General features: G+C 55.1%; 2 protein-coding genes across 6 annotated transcripts in view; both read left to right on the plus strand.

The window, feature by feature from the left end:
* BCAM (basal cell adhesion molecule (Lutheran blood group)) overlaps positions 1-8,244 on the plus strand; it is a 9,371-nt gene extending 1,127 nt beyond the window's left edge. For 3 of the 4 annotated variants that reach the window (XM_027860721.1, XM_027860723.1, XM_027860722.1), the window contains exons 2-15: positions 1,525-1,652; positions 1,958-2,186; positions 2,483-2,553; positions 2,709-2,805; positions 3,174-3,356; positions 3,708-3,844; positions 4,157-4,316; positions 5,556-5,671; positions 5,778-5,919; positions 6,279-6,415; positions 6,698-6,833; positions 6,914-7,052; positions 7,611-7,728; positions 7,819-8,244. In XM_027860721.1, coding sequence (XP_027716522.1) covers positions 1,525-1,652; positions 1,958-2,186; positions 2,483-2,553; positions 2,709-2,805; positions 3,174-3,356; positions 3,708-3,844; positions 4,157-4,316; positions 5,556-5,671; positions 5,778-5,919; positions 6,279-6,415; positions 6,698-6,833; positions 6,914-7,052; positions 7,611-7,728; positions 7,819-7,824 — 1,799 coding nt within the window. In that variant the 3' untranslated portion in view covers positions 7,825-8,244. The remainder of the gene's footprint in view (positions 1-1,524; positions 1,653-1,957; positions 2,187-2,482; positions 2,554-2,708; positions 2,806-3,173; positions 3,357-3,707; positions 3,845-4,156; positions 4,317-5,555; positions 5,672-5,777; positions 5,920-6,278; positions 6,416-6,697; positions 6,834-6,913; positions 7,053-7,610; positions 7,729-7,818) is intronic. The other variant, XM_027860720.1, reaches the window with a different exon arrangement.
* A 5,803-nt stretch (positions 8,245-14,047) lies between these two features.
* NECTIN2 (nectin cell adhesion molecule 2) overlaps positions 14,048-14,465 on the plus strand; it is a 28,909-nt gene continuing 28,491 nt past the window's right edge. Inside the window, exon 1 of one of the 2 annotated variants that reach the window (XM_027860697.1) lies at positions 14,048-14,301. In XM_027860697.1, coding sequence (XP_027716498.1) covers positions 14,250-14,301 — 52 coding nt within the window. In that variant the 5' untranslated portion in view covers positions 14,048-14,249. The remainder of the gene's footprint in view (positions 14,302-14,465) is intronic. The other variant, XM_027860696.1, reaches the window with a different exon arrangement.

Here is a 14,465-nt window from a genome sequence, read left to right on the forward strand (position 1 = left end):
GGGGGGCAAAGAGAGAGCCATGGGGGGAGAGAGAGAGAGCCATGGGGGGGGAACAGAGAGATACAAGAGAGGGAGAGCCATGGGGGAAAAGAGAGAGCCATGGGGGGACAGAGAGAGAGCCATGGGTGGGGGGAGGCAGAGGCAGAGAGAGCCAGGGGGGCAGGCAGACATGAGAGGCCCAGAGATAGAGAGACACAGAAACAGGGGAGGAGCAAGACAGAATTGGGGACGCAGACACAGGAAAACAGAGGGACACAGAAAAACCCAGAGATGGAGACAAGTCTGGAGAGGCCAGGGGCCGCAAAGCCCCTGGGTCCTTTCCTCCAGCCCCAAAGCTGGCTGTGTTGCTGGGCCCCTGGGCCCCAGAGTCCCCTGTGCCCAGTGCCCAGCCTCCCTGGAGCACACAGGCCCTCTACTTCTTCCCCTGCCAGCCATCACTCAGCAGATCCTAAGCCCCTGGGGCTGGGTGGGGCCTGGCAAGGAGCTAGAAAGGCAGCACTATGTGGGATGCCCTCCCTGAGGGCCCGTGTTTCTCTCCATGTACCTAGCCCTGTCTCCTCCTTCGGGCCAGTATTCTCAGGGACCCTCAACTCAGGCTTTCAGTCCCCATCCCCTCAAGGACCCAAGCTACTGACTCCTCAGCCACCTCCCTTAGGGCAAGGACTGGGGCATTCTCAGCCCCTGTAGGTCTGGGCACCTGAGCCCCACAGTTCTCCCATCCCTTCAGGGACCCAGGCATCTGGGCACCCAGTCCCTGTTCCCCTCAGCGTCCCCCCCATTCCTTCTCAGGACCTCCTTTTCCCTTCTTATGACTCATCTCTCCCCACTCCTCCCCTCCCAGAGGGGTGAGAGAAAAGGACTTGATGGGGGGGGCAGAGGAAGGGGCTGTGCCATGCTGAGGCAGGTCTGGGCTGGCCCCACCCCTCCTACATTCCTGAAACCTGCCCAGCCCTGTCCCCCCTCATCTACCTCCTCCTCCCTTCTCCAACACCCCCCCGCCCCGCTCCCAGGAGGCCACAAATAGGGGGCTGCTAACTATCTCTCTAGGCACCTAGAGACCCCATAGAGGCTGAGAAACGAAAAAGATCTGGGAGTCATAGAGACATCAGTCTAAAAGGTCCAACAGACGTGAAGGGGATGGAGAGACTAAGAAAGCTAGTATGAGACACACCCAGAGACTGAGAGACACAAAGACAGAGACCCCAACAGGAAGAGATTCAAAGAGATCCAAAGAGAAAGACTTATAAATGGAAGAGGAGAGTCAGTTACCCCGCCCCTTTTCACTTCTCCCCTCCCTTTAGTTTGGGTGGGGTGGATACCTGATGGCTACCTCATTCCCCTCAACCACCAGGGGCAGGGCTGGGGGCCTAGGTCCTTGAGCAGGCTGAGGGGGTGGGAGAGCAGGATACCTAGGTTCCTGAGAGGGCAGGAGCTGAGGGCTCAGGAGACTTGGGACCCCGACTGATGGTGAGAATCCAAAAATGGGACCACCAAATCTCTGTATCTTCCTCTCCACCCCCCCAGGTGCCCAGACTGAGATACGAGTATCAGCACCCCGCTTGGTGGAAGTCATGAAAGGGGAGCCAGTGACCCTGAACTGCTCCTTCTCTGGGGCTGGCGGCAAAGAACACTTAGCACTGCAGTGGCTTGTCGTGAGTGACCGATGTGGAGGGAAGGTGCACAGAGCTAGCTAGGTGATAGGGGGCCAGAGACAGAAAGCGAGAAGGAGCAAGGTGCAGTGAGGAAGGAAAGTGATTGAGAGACAGAATCAGAGACAGATGAGACAGAGGAAGAAGGAGAGACTGAAAGGGACCAAACACCCAGAAACAAGAAAGAAGGCTGGGGAGAGAGAGGCAGAAAACAGATGGAGGAAGGCCAAGAGAAGAGAGAAAAGGGGAGGCTCGGGGGCTCGCCATCAGACACCCTGAAACCTTCTGTCCTGGTGCTTTCCCCACAGACAGATCGCTGGGGAAATACCTCCCCCTTGGTCTTTGCTGTGGGAAGAAAGGGAGCTCTGAAGAGAAGTGGGGACCCTGGTCTAAAGCCGAGCACGCCCTTTCAACTGCATCCCAACGGGTCCCTGCAACTGCTCTCGGCCGAGATGGGGGATGAGCGTGACTACACATGCCAGATCCTTAATGGGACCACAGAAAAGACAGAGGCCACCAGCCACCTTCGAGTCTTAGGTGAGGCCCCGAGCTCTTCTGGGAAGAGAGAGAAGGAGGGTGGCTGACCAGGGGCCAGAGCAAAATGCCAGTGGAGTGGGCAGAGAAACAGACAGAGGGAAAGAGAGATGGTCGGAGAGGGAGAGAAAGCAGAGAAAAGAGGCGGCTGAGAGAAAAAAACCCGGGGGGCGGGGAGGCAGGGAAAGACAAAGACTGGCAGGGGAGAGAGCCGCGCCAAGTTCTTGTGTGGATGAGGGTGGGGTAGAGGAAGAGGTCACTTCCCACTGATGGGACCCCCTCCTCCCCATCCACTGCAGTGGCCCCCGAGCCTCCTGAGGTCATACCCAACAAGGGAACGATTTCAGTGGTTGACGATAAAGCTCATGAGGTAGGAAAGCCCCGGCGAGAAGAAGCAGGCCTTGCTTAAGGGCCAAAACTCCTGGGTCCCTGGGGGAGGGGGGCACCTGGGGCTCTGGTGAGGCAGAAGCAGGGGGTCCCAGACACTCAAGTCCCACAAACCTGATGGTCAGCCTCCGCCCTCAGATAGCCACATGTACCAGCCGAAATGCCAATCCTGCCCCCAACATCACTTGGTACCGGGATGGGGAGGCCCTGGAGATCCCCACGGAGCTGAACGGGGGTAAGCTTCAGAGACCCCGGGGGAGTGGGAGGTGGGGGTGAGCTTCAGAGACCCCGGGGGGGTGGGAGGTGGACAGAATGGGAGGGAGAGACTTTGTCCAGCCCAGGGGATCCCTCTCCTGATAGAATTTAGAACTAGAACTCAGAGGCCATCTGGTACAACCCAGTCATTTTATAAGCGAGGAAACTGAGGTTCAGAGATTTCCTAAAGGTAGGGGCTTGGGAAGAGATCAGAGGCAGTGGGCAAGCCTGACTCTCCCCCCTCCCCACTCGCTCTGCCGGTCATAGGGATGCCTGCAGCACACCTTCTATGGGGGGAAGGTCAGGCCGGGGTCTGACCGAACCCCCACCATCCTGTCATCCCCCCAGAGCTATATGCTGTGAGCCGCACTGTCCGAGAGGCCTCTGGGCTCCACTCCCTCACCAGCATCCTCTACCTTCGGCCCAAGAAGGCTGATCGAGATGTCGCCTTCCACTGCAGGGCCACCTATCATCTGCCCAATGGCCAGCAGGGCCAGCAAGATGCCGTACCCTTCTATCTCACACTGCACTGTGAGCACTTTGACCCCCGACCTCTGCCCCCCCAACCACCGACACACAGGACAGTGGCCAGCTTCTGACCCCTGACCTGACAGTGCATCACATAGTATGTCAACCTCTGCCCCCTTTGCCATAAGCTTGATCCCTGACCTCTGACCCCACCTACTAAGCCCTATTCTATGACCCCTGACCATAGCCGAGCGGGTAAGACTCAGGCCCCTGACACTGGGGAGCGCCTCAGCCACTGACCTGACCCTGACCTCTGGACCCCCTTTGGATCCCCTGTTCAATCCTTGAGCTCACCACTCGAAGCCTGCCTTCTGACCCCTAATGAGTGCTCACCCTTCTCCCACACCCCCACAGACCCTACAGAGAATGTACAGTTCTGGGTGGCCAGCCCAGCAGCCCCTGGAGGCTGGGTCCGCGAGGGGGACACCGTCAGCCTGCTTTGTCGAGGAGACGGCAACCCAACCCCTGAGTACATCTTCACCCTGAAGCAGGTACCCCTCCTTCCCCGCCCCCACCTCTTTAGAGCCCAACCTAGATAAAACAACCTTCGATTCCCTCTCTTGGAGTAATCTCGACACCCTCTCCTGAGATCTCCCGATTCCCTGCCCTGGGGATGTCATTTCTCCTGCCTTCAGCCCTCTTTTTCTCTTGCCCCAGGAAAACCCTTGACTCTGTGTCCTAGGGGAGCCCTGATGCCCAGGGATAGCTCCCCACATCGAGAGCCAGGCCGGCTTCCCGCCAGGTCTCTCGCCCGCTGAGGGAGCAGCGGGCAAAGACGCATTTCTTTTCCTTGTCTTTCCCAGGGAAAGAAAGAAGAAAAGTCGCTAGAGACCAATACAAACGGCACACTGACCCTCGGGAGAATCTCCCGGGACCAGAGTGGCCTCTACCAGTGTGAGGTGGCCGATTTTGATGCCGACCCAGGGGTGGAGCTGACCCAGAAGTTGGAGATCCATGTGGGATGTGAGCAGGAGCAAAGAAGGGGGGCCAAGGAATGGCCGCAGGCCCCCGAGGCGGGGTCTCCCCGTACCTCATCCTCCTCTCCCCCTTATCAAACGTGTCAGTTGTGTGTGACTCCTCAAGGCCCCATATTTAGGGTTTTCTTGGCAGATGCTGGAGTTCTTCCATTTCCTTCTCCAACTCTTTTGACAGATGAGGAAACTGAGGCAAACAGGGTGAAGTGACTTACCCAGGGTCACACAACTAGGAAGTGTCTGAGGCCAGATTTGAACTAAGGAAGATGTCTTTCCTGACCCCCAGGGCTGGCGCTCTATCCTCTTATGCCAGGGAAATAAAAAGGATTAAATCTGACAATTGATAAAGCCTTTCTCCCTTGGAGATTCAGTGATCTTAAGAACCCTGAGCATCTCCCCCATCAACTCTGGATAATAATGCAGCAGCTTGTGTTGGTAGAGCACCATTTGCAAAGCTTTTTTTTTTTTTTAGGCAATTGGGTTAAGTGACTTGCCCAGGGTCTCACAGCTACTAAGTGTCAAGTGTTTGGTCTGAGGCCGGATTTGAACTCAGCTCCTCCTGAATTCAGGGCCAGTGCTCCATCCACTGCGCCACCTAGCTGCCCCCCATTTGCAAAGCTTTTTGCACACATGTTTGATCCTCACAGCAACCCTAGGATTACTATTGCTACTATTACTTGGGGCTATTACTATCTCCATTTTACAGATAAGGAAACTGAGGCAGAGAGCTTCAGGGATTTGCCTAGGGAGGGTCATGCAGCTAGTAAGTATCTGAGGCAGGATTCAAACTCGGGTCTTGCTGACTCCCAGTTCAGTGCTCTCTCTACTAGAGCACACTGCCCATCTCTTTTGGGCAGGCTTGGAAGGCTCTGAGGGTCTTATTCATTGGCTTCCTCTCTCCATCCACAGCCCCCAAGAACAAGGACACCCTTTCTAGCCCCCTCCCCAAAAGGTCCAGCACATTGAGGAAGAACCAGCAAAGGGGCTGACGATAAAGAAGGGTAGAGGAGGGGGAGGGGAGGGAAGGGCGATGACTTGTACCCACCTGTCTCTTCTGTCCTCTCCTCTCTTTCCCTCTCTTCTCTTTTCTTTCTCATTTTCTCCTCTCTCTTGCTCTCTCCTCATCTCTTCTTTCTCTGTCTCTCTCTCTCTCTCCTCTCTGTCTCTGTCTCTCTCCCCACTGACCTCTCCCCTTACCCTTCTCTTTATATGGTATATCACCTTCCAGACCTGGACCCCCTGGAGCTGAGCCCCGGGGAGAATGTGACATTGTCCTTGGGAGACAGCACAGAGCTGGGCTGCTTGGCCTCTGGGGACCCAACCCCCAAAGTCGTCTGGATGAAGGTAAGGCAGGAGGCTCGAGCCCGTCCCACTGGCTCCTCAGCCCTGGGCCTGTGCCCTGTGAATGCCCACCCTCCCCCCCACCTCACCCACTCTCTCTGTGCCCCAGGATTCCATCCCCTTGGACCAGGGTCCCCGCTTCACTCTCACCAATGTCTCCTTCAACTCGGCTGGCATCTATACCTGTGAGGCCTCAGTGCCCAAGCTGCCTGGGCTCACCAAGACCCGGAACCTACAGCTGCTTGTGCAGGGTAACCTCAGGGCCTGGAGAGAGGGCGGGGAGCGGGCGAGAAGGGGATCCTGGAGCCAGCAGAGAGGAGCCGGGAGGGCTGCAGGGCCCTGCACTCACTGCTGTCTCTCCATTTCACCCTGTGACTCCCTCTCTTGGTCTTTCTCTCTGTTCCTATCACCGCCTTCTCTCCCCCTGGCCACGTCTCTCTTCCTTGATTCTCTCCTGTCTCTCTGTGTGTCTCTTTCCTTCTCTACCTGTCCCTTTCTATCTCTCTCTATTCCCTTCTGGCTCTATCTCTGTATTTCCCCTTTCTCTGTCTCTCTTCTCTGGCTGTTTCCTTGTCTCTGTCTTTCCACACACACACCCCACCCCCACCAGGTGAACCAGAGCTAAAGCCAGAGGAGATGCGGCCTCAGGGCAGCAGTGGCTGGACTGAAGGGGATGAGGTGACCCTAACCTGCTCTGCCCGGGGACACCCAACACCAAAGCTGAGCTGGGATCATGAAGGGGAACCAGTAAGAGACCCTCCCCGACCTCGCCACTGAATCCCCTGCCCAGGGGCTCCGGCATTCGGGGGCTGCCCCTGAGGAGCCTGAGCCCTCAGGAACCCAGATATCCAGGTCTCCTATCCAACAGAGATGATGATGCTTGATCCCTTGACATCTCAGGAGCCCAGGTGTCCTGACTATCCCCAACCCCATGGGGACGTAAGCATAGGGCCTCCCAGCCTCCTGACCTCACCCCTCACAGGACGTAGGCATGGGGACCCCCAGCCTCCTGACCTCTGCCCCTCACAGGTAAACAGAGTCATCAGTGGCTGGGTCCAGAGCTCCCTGAAACTGAAGGTGATGGGGACTGTGGCCAGGGAGGGGGTCACCTGCACGGCCTCCAACCACCTGGGCCATGACCAGCATACTTTCCACTTTGAGGCAGGTGAGCCTACCTCCCTGGGGGCAGGGGGCAGCGCCTCCTCTGAGGCAGAGCTGCCAGCTGACCCCTCACCTCTCCCACAGCAGCCTCACAGGCCCCCCAGGCAGGCGTGGCCGTGATGGCGGCTGCCGTCAGTGTGGGGCTGCTCCTCTTGGTCGTAGCTCTCTTCTACTGCATGCGTCAGAAGGGTCGGTGCTGTCGTAGGCGGGAGAAGGTGCCCCCGTGAGTGCACCCCCTGACTTGTCCCTTCTGATCCCACCCCTCAGCATCCATTCAGTAAGCGCCCCTCATAGGCCAGGCAGGGGGTCTGGGCTGGGGGAGGGGACCACATGAATACACATGAATAAATATAACCTCTCTGACAAAATAAATCCGTAGGGGTTTCAGGGGTGGGAAGGAGGACTATCAAGGGGGAGGGGGCAAAATGGGGAGATGGCATTGGGGCAATGAGAAATCACCAGAGACTCTCAGAGAAGGTTGTACTTGGGAGGAAACTAGGGGTGCCAAGAGCCAGAGGGAGGAGGGAGGACATCCCAGATGTGGGGGACAGCCCAGGCAAAAGCAGAGTCTGGAAACAATGCGGTAAGGGGGCTTTGGGATCCTGACTGTCCCTGGCACCTGCTTCATTCCTGACCTTCACCTTCCTTTTGTTTGACCTGGCCCTGACCCATCTCTGTGGCTCATCCCCACCTACTGAGGGTTCTCAGACACAGATCTGGTCCCTGGACCTTTCCTGATGCCTGTTCTTGACCACTATCCCCTTTCTCTCTTCTCTCCCAGGCTGCCCCCTGAGCCAGAGCCGAGCCGTCCTGGCATGGATCGCCCAGAACAGACAGGCCTACTGTCGGGAGGCGGAGGAGGGGGCAGCGGCCGAGGAGGCCATAGCTTTGGGGATGAGGTTAGTGTCCAGGGGCTTGGCTCAGGGAGGGGGTCAGGGGAGAGGGGGCACGGTCTCCTAACCCCAGGTCTTCTGTTTGCCCTTCTGCAGTGCTGAGCCTCAGGACTCTGATGTGCCCTCAACCCCGCCTTCAGCCTTTCACCAGACTCAAGAGAGAGCTGTTTGCAGGTGGTGGGAGCAGGGGAGTACCCTCAATCTGGTCCCAGCCACCCCTTCCCCCACCACTTCCTTCCCCTGCCTGAGACTTGGGATATGGGATGGGGTCTGGGCTGGCCAGCCCTTCAGAGATGAGAATCTCCTTCCCCCAGCCCCTGAAATATCCCTTGGCTTCTGGCCTGTGGCCTGGCCCTGGGGGGAGGGGGTCAGCGGAGGGAGCTATTTATACCAGCCTCTGAGGTCTACTCCCTCCCTTCTGCTGTATAGTCTGACACTGGATCCCTGCCCACCCCCTCACCCTTCCTTCACCTTGGTCAAAAACACTGGAGACTAAATAAAGACCGTCCAACAGCCCACCCACTCCTCCAGCCTAGTTTCTGAACTCGCTGCCTGGGGGCTCTCGGGAAAGAGTGGGAGACACAGCCTGCCCCGCCTGTTCCGGACCCCACTACCCCACCTCTATCCCCAATCCCCGGAAACAGCTGACCAGCATTTGGAAGGAAATGAAACAGGGAAAGTTAATGAGGTCGGGTCCAGCTGGGAAGGGGGTGTGGGGGGGATGGGATGGGCACCTAGGCAGCCACCTGGGGCAGGGGAGGTGTGTCCTTGTAAGGGCTACTACCCCCTTTGAGTAGGTTTACACGGCTGAGCTGGAGAGGCCAGAAGACTGATAGAGTGAAACGTTCCCACAGCTGCTGGTTAGAGGGCCCTGGGGAGGAAGCTGGAGACCCGGTTGAGCATGGAAGGAGAAAAAGAGACAAGGAAATAGCGAAAGGGGTGGGGTAGCCCAACGTCATGGGAAAACTCAGGTCATGGAACAGGACCGCTGGCTTCAAGTACCAAGTCTATCCCAGTGTGGAGTGTCCTGGAGCAAACCCCATCTGTTCTCTAGATCTCCATTCCCCCATCCGTTAAATGTCAGAGCCTCCCAGCTCTTATGGTCTAAGTTCTAAGCTCCTTTGCAGCTCTGACATTCTCTGTTCCAAAGGTCCTCCCAGCTCTCTGACATTCTCCATTCTAAGATTCCCTCCCAGTTCTTATATTCTAGGGTCTAAGTTTCCCTCCCAGCTCTGACATTCTAGGTTCTAAGGTTCCCTCCCAGCTCTGACATTCTAGGTTCCAAGCTCCCTTCCGGTTCTCTGATACTCTCTGCTCTAAAGGTCCTCCCAGCTCTCTGACATTCTCCATTCTAAGATTCCTTCCCACCAAGACCACCAAGGTGACTACATTCTAGGTTCTAAGCTCCCTTCCAGTTCTCTGATAGTCTCTGTTCTAAGGCCCTCCCAACTCGGACATCCTGTGTTTCTTTTGAGGGACTTTCCAATTTTGAGACTGGTTTTAACGGATAAACAAACCAAAACAATTAGGTACTGAGAAAAAGTACATGAGAAGGAAACACAGAAACATTAAGAGACAAAGGCAAATTGAGATTTCCATTCCCTTGCTCTGTTACTTTCTTGCTGTGTGTCCTTTTCCCTTTCGGGAGTCTCAGTTTCCCTTCTAAAATGAAGGGGTTCCGGTCACCTTGGGAGGACGGGGCTCGGTTCTGGATAGCACAAAAGCTGGTCAGCGACAAGGCCTGCGGGGCCCGGATTGAAAGGATCTGGGCCGTTTAGCCTGGGGAAGGGAAGGATCAGGGACTATTAGGGCTGTCTTCAAGGATTTGAAAGGCTGTCTCCTGGAAGAGAGCTCAGCTCCACTCTGTTTGGCCCGGAGAGCAGAGCCAGGAACAATGGGAGGAAATTAACACGAGGCCAATTTGGGAAAAGCTTCTGAACATCGAGATCTGTCCCAGCTCTTGGAGGCAGGAGGCTCCTCCTCCTGGTGGGGTGGATCGAAGATTTGTCTTCCATCCTGGGCAGCCCTGATCACCACCAAGCCGACTACCGGCTACTGAATTCTGGAATGTCAAGTAGGTGGTCTTAAGGCTCTGAGACTCTCTACTGGGAGACGGAGATGAGAAATCTCAGGCCAAGGGAGAGAGGTTGATGGAAAGACAGAAAGAAGCTGAGGGAGGGGGAGAGACCCCCAAGGGGAGAGAGCCAGAAACTCAGCTAGACAGAGGAGACAGTCTGGGGGCAGATGGGCAGACTGGGATCTGAGGGAAGACAGATGGCAGGGGGTGGAGGAGAGTCACATGAGACCCCCCCACATGCGTCGAGCACACCCCAACGGACAGGCCGAGGGTATCCCGCCCAGCACCTGCTCCCAGCTAATAAAGGGAAGCCCCAGGCTCTGTCCCCAGCAGGGGAATGGCATCTATTTGCATACGGCCTGCCTCATTTGCATAATGCCCATTACAGTTTATATTCAGACACAGAATTCCCTTCCCCCTGCACGCCCTTCCAAAAAAGAAATCCTAGATTCGGGGAGCCCAAAGGGCCCATTTTATAAATGATGGGAAACTAAGGTCCTGAGAAAGGTAGCGCTGGGATGGAAGTGTCCTAAATCCCAGCCTGGGGCTCTTTCCACTTGGCCACACTGCCTCCCTTCTAGGCTAGAGCCTCAATGAGGGTTAGGCTGTTTGGCTGGAAGGGAAGATGAGAATCTGTCTCCCGGTTCGGTTCAGAATGTTTTGTGGTTCTTAACCTCCCACAGGCATTCTTAGCCTCACTTTCTTCAACTGTACAAAGAGGAAAGGCTATTTGTAAAACTAACTTCCCAAGGCTGTTGTGAGGCAGGTGTCTTGGACTTCAAAATGGCCAAAAAATCGAGAGCAGGGCTGGAGGTCTTTGGGTACAGGTGTGACCAACACCACCTCACACCACACAGATGACCCCACTGGGCAGCCACCTCTTTCTCTTCTCAGTGACCACAGGAATGTTAAGAGGAGCGTGTGGGAGAGGGACAGAGCTTCTCAATGCAGGAGAGACCAGGACAGGAAGTCCAGAGACCAGCTCTGCCCCTACTTTAACGTGTAACCTTGGGCAAATCCCTTTTCCTCTGGACTCCAGGGTGCCCATTTGTAAAATGGGGAGGTTAGAATGGATGGTCTCTAATATCTAAAATCCCTTCTTTTTCCAACATTCTGGATTCTTTGTATTAAGGTTTCTCCCAGCCCTGATATTCCCTGTTCTAAGGTTCCTCCCAACTCTGGCACACTGTTCTACAGGCAGAGTGATTGAGACAAATTGAGACAGTAACATAATCAGAGACACTGAGTCAGACAAAAGTCCAGATAATTCAATTCAGTTCTCTGAACCACCCTCCCACCCAACCTCCACTCTCAAAATAAATCTATCTGAGCCTATTGATAAGAAAGCCCCAGTTGAAGAGATATAAAGTGATTTTGATACAAGAACTATCATTCCTAAAATAAAGAGCCTCAGACTTGACAGTCAGCTGACCTGGGTTCTCTCTTGTTAGCTGTGTGACTCAGAGCCAGTTCCTTCCCCTCTCTGGGCCTCAATTCCTCCTCCCCCAGATGAGGGAGTTGGATTTCAGTGGTCTGTGCCAGCCCTGTTCTGTGTCTTTACAAAGAGAAATCCCATCTCAGGCTTCAGGACTGGAGAGATAAAATGAGAGTGGTGGATAGAGAGGGTTTAAATTGGCAAAGCCAGTACTTGAACTTAGGTCCTTCAACGCAGCATCCAGCATGTTTTCCATTGTGGTGCAAAGCCTAATGGATCAGAGGCAAAGAATAAGTAGCAGAGATAACGGTGATCCAGACTGAAAGAGACACCAGGGGAGAGACATAAGGTTAGAGAGATACATAGGGGTGTGGAGGCAATATCAGTGTGGAGAGATGGTCCCAGAGAGAAACAGGGAGACACCAGGGCCATGACTGAGAGTGATTCTAAATTCGAGGGGCACCATGGGAGATCATCCGTCCAAACCTCCAACACACACACACACACACACACACACACACACACACACACAGACAGTCCATCTTTCCCACAACCTTCCGGCTTTCTCCTTAGAGATGGGAGAACCAAGGCCAGCTTGGGAGTAGGACTGTGCTGCCCCCTTGTGGGGCTGGGAGCAACTGCAGGCTTCTGAACAGTTCCTTGCGAATCCCCAGGAAAATCTAGAGGCAAGAGGACATGGGGAAAGACCTAGGTTGTCTACAACCTGGATAGAAAGACTCCTAGAGAAGCAAAAGGATGGAACAGAGGCAGGCAGAGAATTCAGTTCAACAAACACTTACCCAGGAAGCATTCCGAGCGCAAAGCCAGAGAGGAAGAGGCAGACTCGAGGCTCTGGGAGCTAACCAGTTTATTGTCTGTGGGCTGGGGAGGGTTTTAACTTTGAGCTCTAAGCTTTTAAAAGCCTTTACATAAATTATCTGAAATCTGAAGCTCAACTGCAACCCTGTGAGATACGTGTTATTATTATCATCCCCATTTTATGGGTGTGGAAATTACTGAGGCTTAGGAAGGTCAAATTACTTAGCAAGGGTCACACATTGGGTAAACAAGTATTTATCAGAGGCCAGATTTGAAGGCTGGCCTTTCGGACTCCCAGTCCAGATTTCTAGTGAAATACAAAGTGGGGGGAGGGAGCCGGTCTAGGACTCTCAGGATAGTTCAGAAGGGAGAACACACTCCCAGCTGGGGACGTGGAAGTCAGGTGAGGATGCGTGGAGGATGTGGCTGGCACCCCTGCTGAGCTCGGAAGGAAGGAAGGAAGGAAGAAGCACATAGATACAGCGACATTTCGCAAAAATAGGAGAGACATGCGCAGAGAGACAGGGAACTCACTGACCAATTTATTTATTTTTTTAAAGCGGTATAAATTTAAGAGTCAGAAGACCTGGATTCAAATCACGCTCTGCTGTTTTCTACTTTTGGGGCTTTGGGTAAGTTTCTCTGGGGCTCGGTTTCCCCAACATAAAATAAGGGAGTTGGAACAGTGGATTGTTAAGGATTCTTCCAGCTCAAAATCCTATGGCACTGATAAGTTGGGAGCCAAGACAAGTAAGTGAGGTTGGATACATAAGAGGGCCATGGTTCTGGAAGAATCTGGCCAGGAACAGCAAAGCTTAGACCAGAGGTGGGGAACCTGCAGCTTCGAGGTCACATGTGGCCCTCTAGGCCCTCAAGTGCGGCCCTTTGACTGAATCAGTCTGAATGAGTGGTTCTGTGAAGTTTGGATTCAGTCAAAGGGCTGCCCTTGAGGACCTAGAGGGCCACATGTGGCCTCAAGGGCGCAGGTTCCTCACCCCTGGCTTAGATTAAGCTAAGGATGGTGGGGAGTTTTCTAGACCAAAAGAAAGGCCTTTTTTTTTTTTTTTAAAGGCTGTGTTGGAAACCAGAGGAAGATAAAAGATGGGACAGGAAGGCTGAGATACTAGTGTTGGTCAACATAGAGTGGGCAGGGCTAATTCAGTGTGTCTTTTGCTCCTGCTTTCTCTGACAAGAAGAATCGTTTTTGGATTAAGGAGAGAACAAAAATGCTTCGCTGAGATTTGAAAGCTAATGGCAGGGAGACGTTAGTGAGTTGCCTTTAAGGAGTGATAATCACTGGTCCGAATGAGCTACATCCTAGGGTATTGAAATAATTGGCAGGTATCTGTTAGGGTTCAGAGCTAGAAAGAGAAAGAAGGAAACATGGGATGCCCATGCAGGCATGAAGGAAATGAAGGCAGCAGATGAGATCCCGCATCCACTGAAGTATTGAGGTGTAGGTGAAAAATAGAGGCACACAAGCCGAGAAATGTACATTGAGACACCCATTCCACAGAAAGACAGACTGAGACCAGCCCAGAAAGATACATAGAGACAAAGAAGGAAACAGAGTTGCGCACACTGAGACAAGATACCACAGAGATTAGACACAAATAAACACAGAGAGATGCTGAGACCAAGAGACCTAGATTGAGAAGCCAGGAAGGCCGAGAAAGACTCTGGGCTGAAGAAGGCGTCGCTTCCCTCGTGGGGGCTGGAAGAAGGAGGCACAAACCCTTGGGATAGGGCGCGGAAAGGAGACCCGGGGGGAGGGGAGAGGCTGATGCCTGGAGGGGCAAAGACGAGAAGCAGCCTAGTGGGGAAACCTGGTGGCGTGGGCGGGGCCACCGAGGGGTGTGGTCCAGGAGGGAAAGGCCCTGAAGAGGGCGTGGCTAGAGTCCAGAGAGCAGCAGGGATGAGCGGCTCCGAGGGCTCGGCTTGGCTGGGGGTGGGGAGAGGACTGAGCGCGGGAGGGGGACGGAGGGAAGGGGACGGGAAGGGTCCCCTCCTCCGGTGACGTCAGAGAGGCGGCTAGGTGTCCGCGGCCGGAGCTGCCCCAGCGGGAGCCGAGGCTCCGGAGCGGAGCGACAGCGGGCCCCGGAGCTGGAAGGGAGTAGCCCGGGGAACCGGACCCACGGACTCGCGGACACGGACACGCAGCCTTCCCTGGCCCGGGCCCAGCGCCCCGGGCCGCCCATGGCCCGGCCCGCCGCCCTCCCGCTGTTACTGCTCTTGTTCCTGGGGACCGGTAAGGACCCGGGGGTCCTCGATCCCTCCCGAGACCTTGGCCCCTCGCTATGTGCCATCCTCCCCCCTCCCCGCCGCTCCGCACCCTTGGGGCCCCAGGCGATCCCCTGCTCTCCCCTCCCCCCCGCCCCGCCCGTCTGCCTTCGCCTCTCCTGCTCTCCTGGA

Source organism: Vombatus ursinus, unplaced genomic scaffold (assembly GCF_900497805.2).
Source record: "Vombatus ursinus unplaced genomic scaffold, bare-nosed wombat genome assembly UNPS02014239.1, whole genome shotgun sequence".
Lineage (NCBI taxonomy): Eukaryota > Metazoa > Chordata > Mammalia > Diprotodontia > Vombatidae > Vombatus > Vombatus ursinus.